General features: G+C 38.6%; 5 protein-coding genes across 7 annotated transcripts; 2 read left to right on the top strand and 3 right to left on the bottom strand.

Annotated features, from left to right (window-relative positions):
• Positions 1-2,161: 2,161 nt before the first annotated feature.
• Positions 2,162-4,035, bottom strand: gtsf1 (gametocyte specific factor 1). 2 transcript variants are annotated; one of them, XM_084681030.1, is made up of 7 exons: positions 3,896-4,035; positions 3,350-3,467; positions 3,148-3,254; positions 2,921-3,047; positions 2,739-2,819; positions 2,508-2,565; positions 2,162-2,415 (listed from the first exon to the last, which is right to left on the bottom strand). In XM_084681030.1, exons 2-7 carry the CDS (start codon positions 3,432-3,434, stop codon positions 2,346-2,348), a joined length of 528 nt encoding a protein of 175 aa, XP_084537156.1. In that variant the 5' UTR covers positions 3,435-3,467; positions 3,896-4,035; the 3' UTR covers positions 2,162-2,345. The 2 variants fall into 2 exon arrangements, with proteins under 2 accessions (XP_084537156.1, XP_084537157.1); XM_084681031.1 differs by having other exon boundaries at positions 3,882-3,906.
• Positions 4,036-4,111: 76 nt separating this feature from the next.
• letmd1 (LETM1 domain containing 1) lies at positions 4,112-8,591 on the top strand. 2 transcript variants are annotated; one of them, XM_084681027.1, is made up of 9 exons: positions 4,112-4,472; positions 5,389-5,543; positions 5,728-5,843; positions 5,943-6,025; positions 6,275-6,461; positions 6,609-6,710; positions 6,854-7,006; positions 7,276-7,372; positions 7,553-8,591. In XM_084681027.1, exons 1-9 carry the CDS (start codon positions 4,354-4,356, stop codon positions 7,624-7,626), a joined length of 1,086 nt encoding a protein of 361 aa, XP_084537153.1. In that variant the 5' UTR covers positions 4,112-4,353; the 3' UTR covers positions 7,627-8,591. The 2 variants fall into 2 exon arrangements, with proteins under 2 accessions (XP_084537153.1, XP_084537154.1); XM_084681028.1 differs by lacking the exons at positions 5,728-5,843; positions 5,943-6,025 and adding an exon at positions 6,088-6,118 and having other exon boundaries at positions 4,116-4,472.
• Positions 8,592-8,989: 398 nt separating this feature from the next.
• On the bottom strand, positions 8,990-13,974 carry cd63 (CD63 molecule). The gene is made up of 8 exons (XM_084681029.1): positions 13,854-13,974; positions 13,154-13,239; positions 10,721-10,909; positions 10,508-10,582; positions 10,322-10,420; positions 9,638-9,781; positions 9,461-9,544; positions 8,990-9,312 (listed from the first exon to the last, which is right to left on the bottom strand). Exons 2-8 carry the CDS (start codon positions 13,217-13,219, stop codon positions 9,247-9,249), a joined length of 723 nt encoding a protein of 240 aa, XP_084537155.1. The 5' UTR covers positions 13,220-13,239; positions 13,854-13,974; the 3' UTR covers positions 8,990-9,246.
• Positions 13,975-14,219: 245 nt separating this feature from the next.
• nemp1 (nuclear envelope integral membrane protein 1) lies at positions 14,220-17,542 on the top strand. Its single transcript, XM_084681026.1, has 9 exons — positions 14,220-14,379; positions 14,670-14,791; positions 14,955-15,174; positions 15,289-15,361; positions 15,458-15,551; positions 15,641-15,755; positions 15,920-16,145; positions 16,227-16,403; positions 16,598-17,542. The coding sequence occupies exons 1-9, from the start codon at positions 14,274-14,276 to the stop codon at positions 16,788-16,790; spliced, it is 1,326 nt and encodes a 441-aa protein (XP_084537152.1). The 5' UTR covers positions 14,220-14,273; the 3' UTR covers positions 16,791-17,542.
• A 1,346-nt stretch (positions 17,543-18,888) lies between these two features.
• Positions 18,889-21,224, bottom strand: ormdl2 (ORMDL sphingolipid biosynthesis regulator 2). The gene is made up of 4 exons (XM_084681032.1): positions 21,124-21,224; positions 20,040-20,214; positions 19,793-19,944; positions 18,889-19,535 (listed from the first exon to the last, which is right to left on the bottom strand). The coding sequence occupies exons 2-4, from the start codon at positions 20,211-20,213 to the stop codon at positions 19,400-19,402; spliced, it is 462 nt and encodes a 153-aa protein (XP_084537158.1). The 5' UTR covers position 20,214; positions 21,124-21,224; the 3' UTR covers positions 18,889-19,399.
• Between the last annotated feature and the right edge of the window lie 3,496 nt (positions 21,225-24,720).

Consider the following 24,720-nt stretch of genomic DNA (forward strand, 5'->3'; position numbering starts at 1 on the left):
CCAAAGGGTTTCTTATCACACAAATTTGATTTTGTCTTGTTAAGGCCTATTCCAAAACTTTTCTTTGCTATTAGTTAACATAATATATATGAACATAAATATTATACTGTAGATTTGTAATGTTGTTGGGCAGTCCATTTCTGTTTTATTTCTGCTACCTGTCAAGTCAAATTGCAATGTTTCTTAGGGTGTGTAAATTCACTTTGTTTTGTAAATAAACGATATTTGTGTAACAGAAATGCTATTATAAATCCCTGCTTGAGCTTTTTTCCCTAAAAATACTAGACCCAGATTATACTGTATATATTAATGAAAACAGTGACCCGAGACTCTGGACCCCCTGAAGTAGCCATGACCACCTCTTGACCACCCTATGTATAAAACTGTAGTTCCGCCACTGCAGCAGATATGTGAAGAATGCCAAGCTTTTCCAAGTCCCTCAATCATCCTTCTGAAAACATTTGAGCATTGTTTTTTAAACAAATCAGGTACCGTTTTTATCCTGTGAAAAATAATCAATGTGCAGTCTACAAAAGGAAGTGTGAACAGGCTAATCCATATATTTAGTATTTAGTAGTTACTGTGCCTTGGCTTGGATCCATGTCTGGAACTTTCTGGCAACCTCCCAGTCAGACTAGGCATGTAGATGGTCTCAGGGATCAAAACGTGGACACATGAAAACATAAACCAGTGCCTAAGAATTGTAACACACTTTGTAATGAGACACAACTGACAAACAAACCCTTATTCTTGCAATGCAACATACTTCCCCACTGGTAACATCAACCAATGATGTGGGTGCTCATCCCATCTCCAGTAGAACCACCACTTTTATACTTGAGGTCAGTTCACTTGACAGATTAAGGCTAGTTTTGGATCAAATACCACTGTCAGTTGACTTCACATGTACATTATGATAAGTGCATGTAAAGACTGTACCTTCTGTGATTTGTACTACTTAGACAAATTAGATCATGGGCTTCAACCGATAATGAAATATCCACTGTGAAATATCTCTCCATTCACATACTTGATTTACACTGCCATCAGGTGGACATAAGGAGAGATGCAAAGCTTGCTTCATTTATAACACAGGTGATTGCAGAATCTCTTCAGCACAGGCAGAGAACCTTACCACTAACTCATTTATAATGCACCTTGTTCAGATGGCTGTTATGTGTTTGTTGTGGGATATTTTTCCTTGGATGCAATCTCTTTATGAAGTCAGAAGCATGGTTAATCTTCTTGTTGAAGACCGGAGACCCTCCAAGGATGCATTCAAAATAACATTTTAGGATATGAAAAATCGGTACATTCAACGTTTTTTTGTCATTATTTCTGTCATTCCATTTGTCCAAGTCAAAGGGACATGCACCTCTTCTTTTAAATAAATATAAATGTAGAATATTGAGTACAATTTTGGTTTTACAGTTCCTGTAAATCCATGTTACACTTGTATGCATGCAGCTATTTAAAATAAATATAAACTTAATATAATTGTTCACCAATTTCAGCCCACAAAATATGAACCACCAGCCACACACAAGCTGAGGACTATCCCACTAATTAGAAGGTTGACAAAGCAGATGGTCAAAAGGGTATGGTTAAATGTAATGGCAGGTAGTGTCCCTAATCTGAATGAATCTTCCAACCCTACTGCTCTCAACGGTGATTTTGCAACTAGAGCTCCTAGCTCTCAGCCATCATGAGTCATTAGTGTCCTGGTTTGGTTTAAAGGGATATGACTGTCTTTACGGTGTATAACAAAAGACAGACATAATAAAAACAAACCTATTGGTTAAACTAGTCTACACTTGTATACACTCCACTTTTAACAGTCCATGACCATGAATCCACTAAACACACTCCATCAACCACAACCATCTGTGTTGAAGAAAGGCAAGTCATAATCTACACAAGGCTGTTCTTTTTGGATATGTAAACACCCTGATCAATGTGTGGTGTGTGAAGCATTCATGAGAATTCCCCTCTTCACCCATGTACTCATCAGACAATACAGCTGCAATTCAGTACTGTTCTACCACAAGGATATAGATACAACACCCATGTCTTGTGTGAGGAATAGAAAATATTTTTCATATTCACTTTTCTGATTTGTTTTGCCAACTTTGACTTCAGAGATTTGTAGAGCAGACAATAATGAAAGTAATGCCAAAGTGTATTAGAAATAGGTTGCGTTGATTCAATCAACAGTGAGTGCACACAAATTGCAATAAGAACACATTGCAAAAACAACAATTATGCAGGTAGGTAAAAACAACAACCTGAGAAGAAACAACTTCAAGCAAACCAAAAAGCATGCAAAATATGTAAATGACAGTAAATTAGACCTTCCATGGGAGAACTTTTGGGGAGCGTAGTCCAGGTTTTAAACAACTTATGCCTGGCTCAGGCCTGCAAAAGATTACAAGATTATAAGCCTCAAGAAGGAGAAATCATCAATCATTTTAATTTCAGATTGATATTCTTAAAACCCATTGTCTGACCTGATAAATGTTGTGGACACACCCCATACAAAAGGGGTTTGTGTGACGTCATCGGTTTCTGAAAAACAAGCAACAAACAGCGACTCTGTCTATGTAATTGTGTGAAAATCCCAGTAAGGTGGGAGTATGTAGCTACCCTGGCTTCAGTACTTACAGAAACATAGCCTTCTTAATGACAACACAAAATTAACTGTATGATATCAAGATACAAACCCTTTCAATAATACTGACCTTCATCCCAATCCTCATCAGTGTTAGGGTTTGTCCAGGTGCTGACAGGGACCTGCCATTTACTTTGCACCTCATTGCCCACTGAAAACCATGCCACAAGGTCAATCGCATGGATAACAACATCCTCCACATTAGTGAATATAAGAATATTTAAATTAACAAACACAACAGATAATCCTTACAGTCTTCTGTGTTAACAGATCTTCTGTCCATACAGTTGACAATATGATGTGACAGCTCATGCTTGGGCATAAGGTGACGGGCATTAAAAGGACAAGTTTTCAATTCACTGGCCAGTTTTGGGTGGTTCTATGGCAAAGAAAACATATTTTTGTTATTTTTGTTAATTACTTGTATGCAACTTGTACACCTTGTAATAAATGCAGGGAATACCCATTTAACCACTAACCTTGCTGCACTTAATCAGATGGTAAGGAAAGCGACAAGCACGGATCTGATGATTCTTGTCGTAGGGACACTGAAGAAGCTTGTTTGGGTCACATGGATCTGTTGCATCTATGGACAATGGTGAGAAAAAGGGGGTCACCAAAACATCTGCCAACGTTGCATCAAAAAAATACTACAGGTGTATTTTTGTTATAGCAATTTACCAGCCTGTTCTTCCCAACGTGGAACAGTTTCTGCAGCTGAGGTCTTAGTAGGGCTGCAAGTTGAGCCAAACCTGATGGTTGTCATTTTACTTGAGGGTTTTGTTTCCAGGGAAATCACCTAATTACATGAAGGCATACATGATTCAATTTAAGTGGAATATTATTAGGAGAGAAAAACGGAACTCAGTATCAAACACAAACTATCGTAGTGATGATCATGCATTTCTGACGCACTATTCAAACTTTGGAATAGAATGGATTTGAATGGAACTCTGAAAAAGCCATCATCGGAGCAGAGAATGCTTTGGACTGTAGCTCTACATTTTTAAGTATGACTAATGAGTTTATAAATTGCGTTTTTAAAATACAGTAGCCTATTAGATTTAGCACGTGGCACCCTTTTCGTAGATTAGCTAGCTGACTGGACTCATAAACGGATGCTAATATTCAATACTTGACGTGCTAGATAAATTATATTTCAGGCGTGACACTGTGCTAATAGTGCAATGAGGAAAACCCCAATCTTATTTACATGTGTTAAATTACCGATGCTCGAAATATGCTGAAAGTTCAACAACTTCAGCAATTCTTATAAAGCGTAGCTTCCTCCTCTTCCGGTTTTGATTGGCAGATCGCATTCAACTGTTAGCTGCGCATATACACCGCCACCTACTGTGCTGGAGTGTGAAGCCAGTCATTGGCATGGCCAAACCCTGTGCCCCAACCTAAATGATGACACATTGAACTTGTCTGAATTGATGTCTACGCTCAAAGGAGTATACCAAAATACCATCTCCACATGTACTATGGCAGCAATTTCATTGGAGTTTGTTGAATTCCAACATTGTAATATTCTACTGGATGAGGTACTGATTAGGTGATCACCTAAACGTGCGAGGACAGTTCAAAACAAGGGGGCAGGGCTGAAGTTGTGCAAAACTAGAAAATAGCCCTTCATCACTCTGACAAGCAAAGAAGAGCCAGGCTGAGCTGCTTTTCAAAACATGGTGCTGCCCTGTACAGGATACGGTGGTCTGTCTAGGGCACTAATACTGCATGGTTTCAGAACAAATGTGGTCAATGCCTGGACACATTCTTCTCTCAGAGCCACTTCTAAACCACGGTAGTTATTACGTATTTTATTCCTTGTCAATCTTGTTTAGGTTGTCATTGTGGGAAAGTATATTATAGTTAGCTATTGCTCAACTCTGCTGTTGACAAGTTAGCAATGCAGCTGTAGCAGGCCAGCATCAGATATCTCGCTAGCTTCTCGTTGGAAAACTTGGAATATGTCACTCATGTAGCTAGCTATATTCTGACGTTATACATGACCGTGGAAGTGGCCCACCTCTTGTAACTTAGCTATAGCTATATTATATGTCCATTGGTGCCTTTTATGGTGTGGTTGTCACATAAGTTCGTTCTTGGTCTAGCTAGCCCGGTGAAGGTGTTGCAGTATTACCTTAAGACTACTGTAGCACTAATAGCGCAAAAATCATTCTAGCGAGGGTTGTGTTACTAGCCTCATACTAGCATTATGAAAACATTAAACCCAACTTTAAGTCAACTTTAGTAGACAGGTTATCACGTGCACACTAATATTCCCCAATTATTCCAAATGTGACTATTCTATTGAAGGTAGAATATTCCGATGTAGACTGGGATATGCCGATATTATTCTGGTTTTAGGAGCATTATTTTGACATGCACTCGGAAGTCGGATAAGCGTTTCATTGGGCACTGGGTTTATCCCCACAGTTTGCGACACAAAGCGGCAGTAAAAGCAGCCAGCTCGCGTTGTTATCAAACAAGTACTAGTTGAACTACATTTACATTACGCTCTTATCCAGAACCAGCACGGCTGCATTTAAATGTTATGGTACATTCATTTTCATCAGCCAAACCTATGAGTAGGACCTTACGGAATAATGGCAAAACCCGGAAGTTTGTGTGCAAGTAAAGATTGTATAGGTTTACCGTATTTATTTCTTCTGTATATTTGACATTTTCAGCCCTCTGTTCTCGATTCTGTTTTACAGGCTGTCTCTCTACAGAGAATACTCATTCTCTAAAGCTAGGCAAGGAATTGGACGAGAAGTAACGACCAGGCTTCAGTCGGTTAATGAAAAGTATGAAGGCTTCCTTAAAAGGCGGTTTCCTCGATTCTACGTGCTCTATCACACCTTTGTGAAAGGTAAGATTAATCACTGTTTAGCCCCCCTTGGACAAGGCTGATCTAACTTCATATAGACCTAGGCTAGTTTCTGTCTTTTATTCTCTCACTGGTATTTTTACATGGTATCAACAGGGTGACAAGAACTGACATCTGCTAATGTGCTTTTACAGTTTAAGTAAACGCTTGTTTTGCTACTGTTTAGGTTTTCAGCTGCTTTTCCAAGATGCTAATGAGGTGAAAATGATCAAAATTAGGATGATTACTCAAAATATCCAAGTGCAGGACCTGCCCTATCGGGATATGGAGAAACTTAGGAAGGTTGGTTGAAGAATGAAGTTACACTGAAAGAGAATACGTTTTGCAAGACTCAAGTTCTCCCTAGGTGTTTGCTAACTTGCATATTTGCGTTTCGGTCAGTTTCGCAGAGACTTGATCAAAGGGATTCCGCTGGTGATGATTTCTATTCCTCCCTTTGCCAACTACCTGGTTTTTGTACTTATGTGAGTTGTATTTAAAGCCTCCTTTGTCATCTTATCAGTATTCCTTTTTGATCTATATTCAGCTTACAGATCTGTCTCAAGTCAGTGGGAGTTGTGAGTAGAAACATCAACATAAAAAATGCTTATGGCCCTAATGACAACAATGTGAATACCCTTGCACCTCCTATATACCCTTCCTGCCTTGCACATTTCTCCCATTGCTCCATTTGTCTCCCTTTTCTGCTTTCCTCCCATCTTGTTCACTACCAGGTACATTTTCCCTCGTCAGCTCCTGATCCCCCAGTTCTGGACACCCCAGCAGCAGGCTGACTTCCAGGTACTGTACCACTCACACAGGGCCCAGCACTATGGGGCTGTGCTACAGAGACTAAAAATGGCAGGTTCCAATACCAAAGATGGACACCTCCAAAGAAGCCTTCAAGACCTCTGTTCCAAGGTGGGTGAGTGAGTGCAGGTATATCCAAACATTCTAAATGTATTGTAAAATCTCTAAAGTGATCCTTGTGTTCTAGTTTCTTATGATATTCCGATTTGTAGTTTACAACATGTCATCTAGATTTAATTGTTTTAAATATTTATTTAGGTGCAAAGGGGAGTACACCCCAATGGGTCTGAAATCCTTTCATTACGAGGCTTGTTTTCTGGACCCCCACTGGATATTAATAGACTGAGTGCAGATCATATGGTCAGTAAGCAGACTTGTTCCTGGTTCTATTTAAACACAAAGTTCCTAAAACACAAGTACATTTAATCTTATACTAGTTTTGGGTATACAAACTAAAACCCTCACTGTCTTTGACAACGCCCTCTGTCTTCATGTCCAATCAGGGACATCTCAGCCCCGTGCTTTTCCTGACTCATCGTCTCCCATCTTTTCTGATTGGTCATCGTCTGAGAAGCCACACCTTGGAGCTGCTGCAGCTTGACCGTGCTCTCAGTAAACTAGGCCTCCACCAGCTGAGTGACTCTGAACTGAGACAGGTTAGCATTACTAACCAAATTTTTTGACCACAGATTACCTAATGACATCTGTTTCTCAAAACTACACACCCCAAGGTCCACACACCACAGGTCCACACACCACAGGTCCACACACCACAGGTCCACACACCACAGGTCCACACACCACAGGTCCACACACCCCAAGTCCACACACCCCATACACCTAAACGCTGTCTTTACATTTGTGTGTGTAATCATACATATGAAATATGACTAAGTCTTACATTAACCACTTCCTTCCCTCCTAGGCTTGCTACACCAGAGGACTCAATTCAGACATACTGAGCCTAAACCAGCGCCGTGAATGGTTGTCAAACTGGCTTCAGCTATCTACTTGTCTAAAAGGTACTTCATTTTTATAGCTGTTATTTTTTACTTTGTACTTCACTTTGTGTAGTGTTCAAGTATTTGTTACTAGTATCATTCTGAACACTTTGCTGGATATGTACGGTCAGTTCAATAATGGAGGATCAGGCTGTTATGTCATTCTATCCTAATGCTTCTTTCTTAACTCTGATTTTGCAGAATCTGAGATCTCGCTGCTTTTACACAGCATGGTTTTGCTCTCCGCTAACTACCCAAAGCACAACCGCCACTGATTGGAAGTAAACTGACAAGCAATTTCACACATGCTTGATGGGGCAACAAGGGGTGTCAATCTTGGCTGTATACAAAGGAAGCATCACTCCAGTTAAGCAATAGGCACGTCTCATATTCAGAAGGCTAAACTTGAATGCTTTATATAGAACAAATGGTGATTGGGAGAAATGTTATGGGCAACAGTTACAATACTCCAGACCAGGCATCATTTCAGTAAGGGATACAATTGGGATACAAAGATTGAGAACAGGTAGTGTTGTCAAAACAGTTAATGCCAACAATACATGTGTCATGTTAATGTTCAGTGTGTCACATGAATCAGAAAGATTTGTCAGGACACATTCCAGTGCATTTAGGTCACAGGTATCACTCAGAACACAGCTAGTCTTGCAGTTTTTTGTTGTTGTTGTGAAATTACTATCTTTTTGCATTCCTATGAATTTCCTTCAGCTTTTGACATTCTCATACTGATGTGGCCTTCCAATTCTCCAGATCACAATCCTAATTGTTAATTATACGTGGCTTTGTTAGCACTTGGACAGTCACATTGTACACTTTGAGGTTGCTCTGCTCTTGGGTTAGACAATGAGTGATATTTTGAGAAAAAATGTTTTGTTTTACCAACCTGTAACTACTGCATATCTGAAATAGTTTGTGTCTTTATCGCTGCCTTCCCCAAAATAACTGGTGTTTGAAAAATAATCCATTGTCAGTATACATTTGTTGGCATTTTGCTATCAGATATTTTGTTTTTTGCCCCAGATTGTTTACACAAAAAACTTAAGATGGATATGTGTTGGTGTGGTTGAGTAAACCTGAAAATCAGTGGCTTTCTGTTTTCAATTAAATCATATTTGGCAGGAGCTACTTTTTAATTAGAAAACAAATCTTGATGTAAAAAGACAAACTTGGAATGTAATTGAAAACCTTTTAATAAAAATAAAGTATCTAAGTAAATCCTAAATTCCAAAGATTTAACACACAAATAAGTGCATATATTATTTTATAGGTTATTAAATACAGTTGAAAAAACATCCAACATTTATTGGGATATTCGTGGTGTAACAGGACCACATTTGTTTATAGTAAGAGGAAGAAAGCAGTAAATGTAGATTACAAAACCAGCTTCATAAATTTACAGTTTTTCTCAATTGCTAAGTATTTTTTCGGGCGTCCATCTGATCTCAAGCACAAGTGTTCATTTTCACATTGCTTTCACTCACACTACAAAATCTAAGCACGTCAAACAAAAAATGGTTAATCTCAAATGATACAAAATACAACTGCGATCCTCTTCTGTGAGCAAAACGTTTAGCATAATTCAACCAGCAATCAGTTCTCATTCATGAATACAAGGTAGACTGCAAGGTCAACTGCTTTTTATTTGTATTAGTATATACAGAGGGCAGATAAGAAAGTGTAATGACTGATGGAAAAAAACCTTGTCATTAGATTTATTTTGATTAAGGTAGTTGATTTTGAGTCATGTATTTTTTTTGTTCTGAGTGTTGATTGTAAAAAAAGTTATGTTTGGAAAAATGTGCTTAAGCATTTGAGAAAAACTGTAAATGTATTCCATTTGACAAAAGGAACACCATCCCGTGAAGTTGTCTTGAGTATCACATGACTTCATAACCACTTCGAATGCCCCTCATCAACATGCAGGCAAATATGATGCCTGTTACCTGGAACACACACAATTACAACGGTTAGCAGCTGACAAGTCTCCTGGTGGTTGTGTACATGCTTGCGTGTCTCATGGTTTGCATTACAACCACCTACAGTATAGGCACATCATCTAATGACTAGTTTAAATGTGCATATTTGACTTGCCTGCAAAAAAGCAATCACCAGTGCTGCAACTACGACCCAGAGGATGTTCTTTTTCAGCACTGCTTCCACCGCAGTCTGACATCCCTATAGACAACAACATCACACAGTCATTCTTCCACTGCTTTGCAGTACTTTGTCTCTGTGAGGAAAATATTGATTCAACCAATAAAACCTCACCTTCTGGTTGACCGTGGCTGGATTATGCATGGTCCCTATCCCACAGGCTTTTGTGACGTTGATACAGCAGGAGTCCGGCACAGAGTTTTCATCAGGCCTGTATCTGACCCAATCAGCAGAGGAGTTCACGCCACAGCAATGCAACTGGATAAAACAACAGAATTAAGGTACAATACTAATAAGATCTGCATGACATGAGTGAGCTGTAGACATGCTGAAAAGTATGAAGAATAGAACTGGTAGGTGTGTTTAGACACAAAGCAGGATATTGCTAGACAATGTCAACATTGGGAGACGACTCACAGTAAATATAACAAGCACAACACACTAACAGGATATAATGATATGTGAAGGAGTTACCAAAACAGGCAAAGAAACGAGGAAGACTAACAGTGCATTCTACATAAGGACAACTTAAGGTAACAGTCTAAGTAAGTAACAGTCTAACATGTAGTAACTTGCTGTAAGTCATAATCAAAAATGTATTGTTTATTTTAGTATCACAATAGTTTTTATAGACTGAATATATATAAAGCAAATGGTATGACGATACTGGCGATTGTTTTAAGTGAAAGATCCCTTTGTAGTCTGTGATTAAGAACCTCTGACATCTCAAATATCCTGAAGTCACAAGACTATAAGTTTGGAATGGTGTCATATATCATAACCAGTATTTATACTCACACTCTCCTGCAGTTTGTCAACAGCCTCACGGAAATCTTTTGTGCCGTTGTTGTACTTTATGATTGATTCAGTCAAACCGTCCTTGACAATAACTGACAGCTAAAGAGAGTAAAGCATATGGTGACCAGGTGAAATTAATTAAATTAAATGTAATGGAACCATTAATTAATCAAAAAGAATACTTACTTTGGCTCTAAAGACATATCCAGCAATAGCTGCACCAATCTCAATAATAATAATCAGCCCGACTAGGACTGAGAACTTAAGGGAGAAGAATGAAAAGGATGTCAAATGTGTTGGTTTTTGGAAAGCCAAATTGTTTTGCAGTCTGTTTTGAATAGTTACAATTGTTGTACATGGTAAATCGTATCTATGAACAGAAAACATTGTATGAATTACCATGGTGAGCATGCAGTTGCTCTCCTTCCAGGCTCCACAGCAGCCAAAGAAGGCAATGAAGAAGATAACAACTCCAATTCCAATGACAACAAGTGGGACAGATGAGGCCGATGCGTTCTGTATCACTGGGCTATTATGCATAGCCACTTGAACCAGAATTCCCAGTGTTATCAGGGCTAAGCCGCACAACTACAGAGACAATTACAGACGTAAAGAAAGTTTTATAGAAGTCCTACAAATGTTTTACATTGTTAAAATCCATTGCATATGTTTAAAAGTCACAACTTTGGAACGGTAAATACTTTGAACATATTTGGCTTTGGTGTTCACTCATAACTCAAACATACAACCCATCTAAAACGTAGGACACCCAACATGCTAAATTAAGGTTTTAACAAACTTACTTCAAAGGAAGAATGGATTAAATGTGGTTTGTATATTAAGCACATGAGCGCAATGTCGATTGGCTATGTAACATTTTACAGTACATTGTCGTATCATCTACATGATTTACATGATTTGTGTAATTAATTTAATTTCACTAAAATATCTACCCTTTTAAAATATTTCACTAAAATATCTTCAGACTGCTTGAGGGGGGCAAACAGTTCAGCAGGGCAGTCACCATGGCAACTTGATGTGATCAAGTTTAAAGTATGACCAGAGCCTGTTTAAGGATATTAGACATTCTCTGGTATGACTGTGAACACTTGAAGTTTTATGTCAGTTGACCAAATATTTGGTGCGAGATACAACCTCATATCCTGTTCGGGTTGTTTGCTGTTATTCAGCTGTAATGGGTTTATGTATTTTTTAAGTAAAAAAATGCTGATAACTTTTGCGAAGCTTGATATGATGAATATCTGTGCCAATTTTGGTGAGGATCAAATTTGTGGTCTGTGGATAAAAACAGTTTTCATTAAATTCAATATGGTAGAAAATCCAACATGGAGGACATGACATCATGAAAATCCAATCTTTGTTCCCCCTTCACAAACAATTTCAAGCATTTGTTGCACATCCCAGAAGTGGTATCCTTTAGTTTAGAGTGAAAAACAGCCAAACTTTAGAACGTTTATGTTAATGTTTAAGGTAGCTACTAGCTAATGGTAGGCTACCTGCTGCCATCGGAGCAAGTGTCATGTTAACGAGCAATGGCACGTGCAGTGATTCTTCTGTTGCTGGTAATGTCAATTTCAGAGCACCAGAGTGCAAATACTTCAATCAACAACTCAGGCATTCAAGCGGCACTGAACAGAGTGGCCAAAGTCTGTGTTGCAATTTTGTCCAATAGATTCTGGTTCTTTGTTTTGGCAACCCCAGCTCTAGTGTGCTCAAGGCACAGACATGAAACTTGGGGAAAATAATCCGGGGAATGTCCCCAATTGGTGTGCCAAATTTCTAAACGTTTAACCCTACAGTTCGAGGGGCTGTCATACACTTCCTAGCTCCAAAGCTTTTCTGCTTGGCCCCCAACAAATAGAGCAGCAGGATGACTGTGTCTCGGCTTATCTGTACAAAAAATGATCGTATGATACTCCAGGAACATAAGATTTCAAATCAAACTGGTCCTGCCACTTTTAAACCGTTTGATTAGATAGAACTCACGTCAAGAGCACCCACTGAAGAAACATACACTAAAAACAAAACTGGTTCCTGCAATAGTTCCGCATGAAGGGTATTTGTCAGGTAGATCACATTGTTAGAGATAAACGTTGTCCTAGGTTTACCAAGGTAAAACACAGCAGTCATTGCCTTTCACTGTAGGCAACACCAATGTAAATATTTGACAGGGATTTCATGTAAGGGAAGGTGGAGCATCAGGAAAACACACAGTTACAAGGATACCACAAAGTGGCATGGTAGCATATCAAATACAAAGTGGGATACAGAAAAATATGTCAATAAATATACTGTAAAAAAAAAAAAAAACTTTTACATTATAAAACTTCTAAAGGTATATTCACCTGCTGTGTTCAATGGTGGAGAGCAATGATTAGTGGTAACAAATATAAATTTGTGTAAAGTCATTATCAGCAAATGGAGATCGTAAAAAAGTGAATCTTGGCAAGTCACATGATACTGTTATAACACCCTGGTCACAAGATTAAGATTGCACTATTAGTCTCTTTTCTACCCCTAATCTCACTCATACCATATACAGTATACTTCTTTTCACTTTAGCACTCCTTAGGTGTTAACATAGTTACAAAGAATTCAAAAGTCATAAATGTTAACATTAGGTTTTCAAGAAGTGAACAATAAAACCCGGTATGATGAGGAAGTTAAAGGCTGTGTGGGGCTGGGAACTGTACGTGTGAGTGTGTGACTGAAGGACCAAGTATGTGGAAGCAAGAGTGTGACATGCCAGATTATTGCACAATACAAATGTAAAAAACAAGTTTTCAGAATTCATATCAGTGTGATACTCACCCAAAAGATGAAATTGAATAGAAAAAGTAAAAATTTGACACACTTCATTGCCCCTTCTACAGCCATGGTTAGTGATAATCAGGTCCCTAGATCAACACAGACATCAAGACCATAATGTTCATGTCAATGTTCACTGTACATCTACAAGATACAGAAGGTGTCCCCTAATTCGTATTTCTATAACATGACGTACTTTTAAATAGTTGGATTTTATTATCTTTAGTGCCATTTATTTTCCTGCCTGTGCTGTAAATCCCTATTTCTTACTCTTAACACAGAATATTACAAGGAACAGCCTACTACTACTGCAGCGTAAATACCGTAAAGAAACAATGAGAAAATTGGATTATTGTGGGCGATTCACTTTGTGTTTGTCGGATAGGCTACAGTTGAGTTAAATGCGAGGTTTATGACGGCAGGAAGTTCAAGACCAGAACAGAATGTAACTGTTGTTGCAATTTAATTCAATTTGTTGTTAAATTTGCAATAATTAGCCTACATTTATTCTATTTTCCCAACTAAGGTATTGAAAACACAACAAAGTTGATAGTCTAGCTTCCCTATTCGAAAAACAAATGCTCTAAATGACTGTATAGGCTTTCTTAATATCTTATATACTATAAGTTTGACAATGAAAGACATTAGCTTAGCCTATATAAAGAATAACAATCAGACGTTATTGAGGTACGCCATCGCTTACCTTTATCGAAGACCTTGTATGAAAAGCAGTGTGATGTGTTGACTGGCAGTCTACTGAAACTTATATGCAATCGTCTAGTTCCTCCCTCTCAACATCACCCTCCCCCGGATTCTGAGGTAGAGATGAAGGGCGTCTCTGAGTGATATTTTAAGTACAGGTGCTGGGAGATGTTGTTTAATTTGCTTGGGAAACTGTGGTGAGAGGGAGGGTAGCCTAGGTGTTTTTTGTTTTTGTTTTTATTATTCGTTGTTTTACTTTGCAGTGTTAGTCGCGGACATTGCAGTCCTGAACAGTAGGTGGCAGCATTGCACCCTTCAATGATTGTTGCAATCTTGAAAGAAGCCGCGTCATGACCTCTCGTGTGATTGGTCACAAAACCGGTTGAGAAACTTGGAAAGGGGGTCGTTTCCGACTCCTATCATGGCGGGACACATGAAATGGCGAGGAGGATTTATTTTTCTGAGCATAGACATGTTTTTTTTAATCATGTTTGTATGTTTCTTTCAATGTTCAAAGCAAGCCTCAGGTAGGGTCAATGTTTAAAAAAAAGTCTAGGCGCACATATCTAAAATTGTGTACAATATAGCTAGAGCTAAAGCCAGAACTGAGCGACCATCTGAGCTAGCTAGCTAACTTACAGTAACAGTCAGTAGGCTAGCGGTGGCCTCGATGTTGCTTTAAGTTAAAGTTTAATTTTGAGCTAGCTGTGTCATCAGCTGGCAAGTTTCCTGTTTGTCTGCTTTCTGGAGGTAGCTGAGAATATTTTATGACTAAGTACATTTGTGACCCAAAGTGTTCACTGTTGTTGTTTGACAGATTCAAAGCTACAAATTATAAACATAGAAGATGGCCATCAATATGACAACAGTGGGTCAAATCACTTTTGTTACAAAAATTCACGAGTTCCTGGGTGGAAAGAGTCTTGGATTACAATTCAGGTAAAAGGTATAGCTGGTTAGTTTATAAATAAAAACGTTTTGATTTAAACGAATTATATATGCATACTTTCATACCACTGGTTATCATTTACAGATTAACTACTAATCAGGATGTGCAGCACAGTCCAAATTGTAAATGTTGTACTATTTTTGGTTATGACAGATCAGAGTATGGAGCTCAAAAGAGGTGAAGGTGACCATTGCAGAGGATGAGGAGAAGCTGCAGGAACTGGACAGATTCAGTTTTTGGGGCATAATTCAGCACGTATTGCGGGAGCAGTCCAATGAAACCACCATCAGCATTAATCTATTTAGCAAAAAAACTTGTTTTAAGATTGTCCCTGTTGACCCTAAAGCTTTATACACAGTAAAGCCAATCCGCAGTAAGTAAAGAGAAGGGTCAGACTGTGTCCTTGGGCAACAATTGATCCACAATAATGCAGTGTTGCTTATAGTTTTCATGTGGATACGTGTTGTGGTCTTTGTCTTTTCTCTAGAATTTGATATCTATTTGTTTCTGGTGTTTTTGGCTGGGGTGTTGCTGTTCATCTTTGCAGACTCTCTTAGCAGGTAATAGATACAATGTTGAAATTCAAATGCGTTAGACTGGATTGTCTTTTGAGGACTGGGTACATTCTCTTTTCTTCTTTCCTCTCTGTTGAACAGGAGCCAAGTGTTCTATTACTCCGCTGGCATGAGCACAGGCATGATTGCCTCCCTCATCATCCTAATCTTCATAACAGCACGTGTTCTGCCCAAGGTAGTGCAGCAGGTTATACTGTATTAGTTTACACATCTAACCGACACAGCAAAATGTATGATGTTTACACATCTATTGCCCTTTTTCAGAAAAGCCCATTTTATGTGATGATAGTTTGTGGCTGGTCCTTCTCCGTTTACATCATCCAGCTTGTGTTCCGAAATCTTCAGCTTATCCTCAAAGAACACTGGCACCTGGCTTTTGGTGTGTTTTGCTTATACATGCCACCACTGAACACACACCTCAAAAGAATACATATGTATTTTTCTCTGTTTATACCCCCCAATTTTTGGGGGGTAATAGTTTAAAATCTGTTGCTTCATACATCTAAAAATACTGTCTTGTCTATTTGTATTTATGTGCTGTAGGTTATTCAGCAGTAGTGGGATTTATCAGTTTTGCTGTGTGCTACCGCCACGGCCCCCTTGTGGAGCAGAGGAGTATCAATATCCTATCCTGGACACTGCAGTTATTTGGCATGCTGCTAATCTATGCTGGGATACAAGTTCAGCAAGTGGCTTTAGCCATCATCCTAGCAGCCTTTTGTGCCAAGAATCTGGAGTACCCAGTTTACCTAGCCCTTGCTACTTGGCGGTAGGTGATTACAGAATTGTCAGTTATAGTTTGAACCATTGAAAAGTGTTTTGTATATAATGTAGTTGTTGTATTTTGCAGTAAAGTCAAGCCATCTTTTCGCTGGAAACCAGAGCCACGTCGTCTGTTGACTGAAGAGGAGTACCAGAAACAGGGGGAGGTGGAGACCCACCAAGCCCTGGAAGAGCTTAGGAAGTATTGTACCAGCCCAGAGTTCAACACCTGGAAGACTGTGTCCAGGCTTCAGTCCCCAAAGAGGTTAGAGTGGATTAGAGAGGAGATACCCTTGGATGATTGTCATGCATCAGTGTCAACTTTTGATGTTTTTTTTTAAAGAATGCTAAGCCAAGTTCAATTACCATGCCCTTTCATACAAAATTCCAAATGAATAATGACCGTATGGATTTGTAGCACAAACTGCTAAATATGTTTATCTTTATTGTGATCCACAGATTTGCAGATTTTGTGGAGGGCTCACCACACCTGCAACAAAATGAAGTGTCTGTTCACACGCAGGAGTATGGTCTTGGAGGAAGCTACTTTGAGGATGAGCTTTTTGCCACGGATGAGGATGAGGATGAGGAAGAGATTGTAAAGGCTACAAAACCAGAGTGTGACTTTGTATGGAACAAAATTGACTTGTGAAAATATGACTTTGCTGCAGTAATCTGACTACAGATCTTAAACCCTTTCAGCTGTATTCAAAGTCTAGTAGTCACTGGATCACTAAGTTTGCCATGAAAAAATCAAATGTTTCAGAATGTGCTGTGAACGGTATTCTAGAACTCTGCTTTGAAGTATGGTACCTGCCAGTGTCCTGTTTTATGTATGATGGACTCAGTGTTACCATTGAAACAAACTACAGAAAATCAGAAGCATTCTCTTTTTTAGGATTTTTTTTTACAAAGAAGTCACCTTAATGTTCACATGAAGCTGACTGCCTAATCAGTAGAAAGGAACGGCTATGACTCAGATTGTTTTTATGTTGCTACCTTAAAACGAAGCTGTCACGTGCCTTAAATCCGTTGTATTCAACGTTTTTTTCAGTTCCCTGTCAAGGTATATGTAGATTGTCTCATTACAGCAATTAGGCATGCATTGTTCTTCATATAAAACAAGATGCATACAACAAAAATTGCCATTTATGTTTCAGACAGGGATTTACTGGTATTCAAAATGTTAATGATTGCGTGTCATTCAAGTAGATTTCTTTTCTTAAAAACAAAACTCAGTAATGGCTTTTATTTGTTGGCGTACTTCATTTTATTTTAACTTAAATTTTAGTCATTGCAATTGTGAAATAGACTTGACAATGTCACATGTTTGTGCTGTAAGATTTTATACCTGTCTTAAATGTAAATTATTAATGTTGAGATAATAAAGAATGTTTCAATGTGTGGCAATAGTTTGTTTTAAGACCTCACTTGGGGAAAAAAATTATAATGATAGTACAACATGTGTACCACTAATTGATGTCAGTAGTACAAATGAATGTTCTCTACAAACAGCAGGGGGCTCAATTGCACAAGTAAAGAGATTTTGAAGTGATAAAGTGCAGGTGTCAGGCATTTCAAATCAGAAGTTTTGTAGTGGTCAATGTGCATGCATTTTCAGAATATCCACTTAAAATTGGGGGGAAACCTAAAAGGTTTCTCTTGACTGCTTTTGAGATGTCCAAGTAGCTTGAACACCTGAAAGCAATAAATACTTTTGTTATATCAGCATTCCCTTTGGTCCTCATTTTTAGAAATACCATTCACTGAAATACCATATTAATTGGAATATATTTTTTTGAGATAATTGTGACAAGATGGGGTAATTTGCTTTGCATATAACCCAAAATAACTAACTGCAATGATGGTGCCTGAACGTCCTAAGCCTATTGATACATCTAATCCATTTAAAAGGTGGTCCCTAGAACTTCATAGTTGGGGTTAGCTGTCTAGGTGAGCAGCCCCATCCAACTGATTTACCAATAAAACAATTAATCACATATTTTAGCTCCGCTAGGCTTTGCAGGCAAGTACCACGGACCTTCTCTTTGTTTATTTTTCTCCCAGTGAATCGATGCAAATACTGTTTGCATTCCATACACAGTGGAGGCGATCCCAAATCGATTACGCAGCATTTTTCATCTTTCAGCTGATATGAGAAATTTGGTCATTTGAATGTGCTTCCCAGGTACACAGATTGTTATGTTTTAGAACATAATCAAATTTACCTAGTGGACTTAATTTCCTCTGCACTACTTCCCTGAAAGAATGCAAACATGCCTCTGTAGGAAGACACTTCTTCGCTGCAATGCAAACATGACCAAAGCACAGTTGGTGTGGGGGAATCCCTCACGTCTAACAGCACGTCACAAAGACTGGGATACCCCCCCACACTGCCTCATGTAAAGTGCTTGGAGTTCCCCAGAGTCCACAGCCCAACCCACACTAGCAATCTGAAAATGTTCATGCTTCCATGCAATGGGATAAATGAAAAATTGAGCAGTTGTTCATTACTCCGGGCCCCCTCCCCAGTTGGTTCCCCCCTTCTGTAAAATCAAGACACCCCCCTCCTGTTTCAAATATTTTACCTCAGCGACTTCTCAGAATGTTGCATGGAATACACCTTCCAAATGATGTCTAGATCTGCACCTTTGGTGTTTTTTGAGGAAGCTCAAATATCAGGTTTACCATTCATACAAGTAATTACCAGATACATTCAGTAATACCAGTGAACATTAAAAGAAACGAAATCAGATACAAAGGTACATTTACTGAGCACAATGATAATCTTTTAAATGCATGACTAGTTAGAATCCTTTTTTGGTCACCACACAACTGAAAATGTTAAAGGCAACACAAAAAAAAATGGTGGCAGCTAGGCTGCCATTATCTCCTGGGGTAATATAATTTCAAAACACATAAAACTGACTGTTTAAGAGATGCAATTCACATTTTACTTGTGTTAGAAAACAAAACTGAATACATGTAATATAACCAAAAGTAGACTGAACACATTTACAGAAGGAATGTCAAAGAAACAATGAAAACAATCAAAGAGGCACTTTTAGAACATCCTAATCACAAACATACCTCAGTAAGCAGTGCATTTTGTTGCATTTGCTTTAGGCCACATTGGCAGCAATTGTGCAACCAAAACTCACTTGTACTTCCTTCATACAGTTCAAACAGAAACTCTCCTCCCGCCACTGGACCGGTAATGAGTAGTTCATAGAACCAATCATCCAAACACAATCAGTCATATCAGTACTTGTTAATCCCAAATATCCGTACACCATGGAACTGGGGGAGTTTAGGAAGGAGGACACTGAGGAGGGACCCTGTGTTGATCAGGAAATGTGTGGGGTCGTACTTTGTGTAGAAACTGGCCAAAATATACCTGGAGAAAGAAAGGATCAAGATCAGAGAACCTGCCCCAGACTCAAACTTTCAGGACAATGATCATGACCTACACAAAACCAAAACCAGTAAACCCCTCAAACAGTATAACATGGATAGGAAGAACTAAGTGTCAATTTGAATTCAATACAATTTAATGATTCAATATGGCAAGGAAATCTATTGCAACTGCAATCCTACAGATGATTAGTATGGCACTGTACAGTAGGTCCTTTTGGGAGTAGAGAACGCACTTACAGCACAATAGGGGAGATGGTGAGGAATTTGCGAGAAGATGTGAATTGGATTCCATAGTCCATTTGTTCCCAGTGTGTGAGGAGACGAGCTTTGCCTTGGTCTGGCGTCTCAAAGGGAGTGCCCTTCACAGTATGCAAGAACAAGTACATCACCTGTGGAGGGCAGATCACTCATGACATCAACACAGAACAGTGGCAGTGAGTTTAAAAGATTAACACTTTAGTTTGGAAAAACTATTTAGGTTTACCAGATTATGGATAACATTTGTAAGGGTCCAGACAAGGGGTACGGTTAAGAAAGGGATGCTGAGAAGGACAATGTGAAGCACTGTGATCAGCAGCAGATAGGCCAGCCAGATCCCTCTACTGTTCATAACCCGTGTGTTGGGGTTCACCTCGCTGTGAGCCACGCCCACATTCATCCTGAAGTAACAAAAATAAAATCCACTATAAAATGCAGCATATGCACTTACATTTCCCCAAAGCACAGACACTGATAGCTTTACAGACACATCCACAAACGCACTATGACATGACAAACACAGGATAATTGTGGCATAAGCAATATTGTGAAACCACCTTCCAGCAAGTTTCAACATTGAATCAACATTTCTTACATACCACTTACATAAATCTACTTTGTTTGATTTAGACATTCATCAAAATCAGATTCTTTAGAAACAGGAACTACAATTTTTTTTTTATAAGCGTGCAGCTAATTGTGACATGACAACAGGCAGGAAGTACAACTGCTTCCTTCTACCACCGCTAGTGAGGTAATCTGCCTACATAATCACTTCACTAAAAGTGAGGTAATCTGTCAAATATTGCATTTGAATGTGAAGTACAAAGAACCACTGGTTTATGATGTCATGTCACAGAGACATAACCTCGTTCTGCATAGTAAGTTGAGCCGAGACAAAGAGGTGATTCAAAACTAACCACGGCCAATGACCTGGAATTTAATTATGAATCGTAGTTGTGTTTACTTCCTTTGATGTGTATTCCAGGTCTTTATTTGCAACAAGAGCGTCTACTCACATCACTTACACTACACTTTCTTAGGCCCAAGCCTACCCCGAGCAGTTTAAGTTGGCTATTTAGCTTTTATTAGCTACAGTACTTAACTAGCTATAGTTAGCTAACGTAGCCTTGCTCAACACGCTAACGTCCCGTTGCTGCCTGAGTTGAAATCTGTTTATTATTGAAAAACTAAGATTGCCATTTTAAACCTGTCTACGGTTATTGTTCTATATTGTTAATTATAAATATTTAGGTGGTGATTTGAAGAAACAGTGTGGGTAAAAAGTGTATCAATGGCAAAAGACTCACCTTCTATTAAGACCCGGAAATCGCTCATACTTTTAATCCCGCCCCTGTCGTTTTGGATTGGCTGTGAAACGTTTGACACATGATTTTATCAGCTTCCTTGCTCTATGACACGTTTTAAGATTCGGTTTGATAGGCTAGAGAAACTTTCAGTATTTTACTATTTGACTTTTTCTAAACAATTATTTTACTTGTAAGAGACAAACGATGGATGTAAAGATTTTCTTTACAAAAATCTATTTTGATTATTGTTCGTTATAAATTCGTTATTGAGGAACTTATGTATGTAATTTTCTCAAAAGATGTATGAGCAGAAGCCGTAATCTACTAAAACGATAAATTCTGCCTTGTCCAAAATCAACCAATGATTACATATTTCTTTGCCTTTTTAATTAAACTACCGTAAACATAACAGCATAATAGGCTAGGCTATTCACTTCGCTGTAATTGACATTTAACAAACATTCAGGAAGCTCTGTCAATCCATTACAGGAATGTTTTGTGGAAAGCACAGCTTCCCTTCCTGTGCCGCTAAAACTTGGAAAATCCGGTAACAATGAATTAACAATGAATAGCTTATGGTTTCTCAATGGTGACTGAAGTTCCTCGTTTATTAGGATATCAGCTGCACAAATATCTTGGGTGTCTGCATTCTGTCAGACTTCTCTCGATGGGGTGGTGATGGTGGGTCCCCTTTGAGTAGGCCTATTTTATATAGCCTAACCGAACCACTCAACCCTGCGGTTTTTAAAACATTGTCCCCATCAGTTCTAGCCTTCACCTTGATTCATTGAAATAAATCGATTGGAAACTACGTCTTTCTTAATGGCAAAAGTCTTGTTTAATTGTCAAGTGCCAGAAAATACACAAGACGTAAATGCATTGTTAATATCAAATAAACAAATAAATAGGTAATCATATATATAATTTAAATAAATAGATCAATAAATATGGAGTGATAAATAACAAACACGACATTAGCACACGACATTAAAGACATTAGCACGATTAAACAAGTGTCTGAAATACATTTTACTCATTGTAATAAATAACATAGCCTATCCTATGATAATCATTTCTCTGATTTGTTTTGTAAATAATTTGACCACAAATGTAGACGTTCATTGTTAGGCCAAACTAATACTGAAACAGCAGAACCAGTCTTTGATGGTTCGTATCTGTAGATAGGCTACATCTAGATACATCTTCCAGTTCCAGTGCCTTTGTGCTGTGCTGGATCACCAAGGGAAAAGACTCGTGCAACGAGGATAGAGAATGAATACAGCCTGTTTATGCTGAATTTGAACAACTCTGACCGTTTCCACCTGTCATTGGAGCATTCACCAACAGGGACACTGGCGACAGGATTCACATGATGGGGAACCTACACATTTATAGTTGAGTCAGTTATTTCATATGGGACATTGTATTTCGAAATTACATCATCTGTGATAAATGAATAGGCTGCAATTGAAGACAGGCTGAAAGCAAGCGCATTTCTTACCTCTAACTGGTATATTAGATCACTCACTGCGCTGCTAACGTTCTGTGCAGCCACTGAAAAGTCATCATCTTTGCACTGACAAAGTGCTCTAAATATGCGGGAGTAATTCTTTAGGACAGCAAGTATCTTCTTGCGGCAGGGCTGAAGAAAGGAATACAAAGTAGCCTATTAGACATTTAGGATGGTGTCAAATATTCCCGACTGAGTGATTTCCTAATGTTTAATTAGTTATGATCAAGAATGCATTTTAAGCAGGCAAAAGCTTACCTGGGAATTAGATCCTAGACTTTCAGGATCACACTGGTCTTTGGCATCCACCAGCGCAAGTTCACTTATCACATTTCTTTCCACATGAACCTGCAGAGCATGAACAGACATTATTATTCCAAACAAACAAGCGCACAATATTTCACAAAAGGCATGAAGCATATTTTCGACCATTATTAGCCTACTGACTTACCATAGACTTGCTTGAGAGAATTTTTGCAATTTCATTTAGACTGGTGGCATTTTTTTTTACGTTTTTCCAAACGATTTCTTTCCCACTACTCAATATTGGAGCGCTAAATGCACATATAAAAAAGCCAAAAAGAACAACTGTTGTTTTCAACTGCATGTACATGATTGCAAGTTATCTGTGCCTGATTTCGCGTTTGCTCTACCTTTATGCTCTACCTTTATGCTCTACCTTTATTGGCAGCTACCCCACAGCCACAGCTAGCCATATGCTAAGGGAGTCCCAAGAATGACTCATATGTGAGGACTTTCCCGGGCCCGGGGCATCCTTCAAGTGAATGAATCCGCTAATAACAAAAGGGTTGTTTCGCTTTCGTAAAAACGTAGGCTATTTGACACCGAGTTGTCCACAGTAAACCCTTTATTAATTTGTTTGACCAACAATCTAACCCTAGCCTAAATTGCTTAATGTGTTTTTTTTACAGCTCAAATGTAGCCTCTGGATGAGCCTACTCATGCACCACAATTTATTTTAAACGTTCATCTAAACAAAAATGGCAAAACACTTTTTGACTTGTGGCTCGATCTGTATTGCCCGAGTCGTGCATTTGAACGACAGTAACGGCAGGGTGCACTTAAAGTATCCTAACCTGACAGTAGTTTACAGTATGTAGAGGCTGTAGGTGCAAGAACAAGCTCAACCAACGGCACAGCAACAAAGATAGCCTATTTATGTGTGTAGGCTAATCGCGATAACTTTAATATTTAAGCCACAGGTGTAGGTAGGCTACTGCCCATGTTTCCTACATAAACACAACTTGGATCAAATGATCCCTGTTCCTTGTCTCTTTTCATTTAACACAATCCCCATAAATCAATAGGTCTAGTGTTATTCAGCCTTCCTGCTTTGATCATAGGTGAATTTAACAAGTTTATATTAAGGTTTCATGCCTATAGTTAACGTGAGGTGCCCTTATCGTATTATTACAGTCATCATCACCGTTCCTAAATTAAACGTCTTCAAACATGTAAACTAAAACGACCCAAATATCAATTGATTATATATTTCATAACTGAATGCAATCAATTTGTTGATAGCTCAATCCAATTTCCTCCTTGAAAAGTTCAAAGTTGGTGACTTTGTCGCACGTGTCCTTAAGGAAGTGAGTGAGGAAGGGAAATGTTTTAGTCAGAGAGAAATCTTCCATATGATGAGAGTCAGATTAGGATATGTAAACTTTCCATGTGCGTCTTGTCTATGTATCTTCTTCAGAAAATCTGTCAACTAGACAGACTATCTGTAAGTGAAGTAAGCAGGCAAATGCCCCCAAGTTATAGGCCTACCCTATTCTTATGAAAACCCATTGTACTTTGTCGTAATGGGAATGTCTGTCTTCCTATTTAGTAGTAGAGGAAAATTCCTCTTCTTTATTTTACATAATTGATTGGGCACCTACTGTTAGTGCACGCTATTGTTATTGACGCATGGGAATCTTAATTAAGATAGACTGATTGACAATAAAATCATAAATTACAAATTGTCCAAAACAACTAGCATATAAAAATAAAATTACTAAGCAAGTGCGGACTGAAATCACATTGCCGCGCAATGAACAGCCTAATGCCATATCTACTGCTTC

Source organism: Hypomesus nipponensis, chromosome 18 (assembly GCF_054491055.1).
Source record: "Hypomesus nipponensis isolate SF chromosome 18, ASM5449105v1, whole genome shotgun sequence".
Taxonomy (NCBI): domain Eukaryota; kingdom Metazoa; phylum Chordata; class Actinopteri; order Osmeriformes; family Osmeridae; genus Hypomesus; species Hypomesus nipponensis.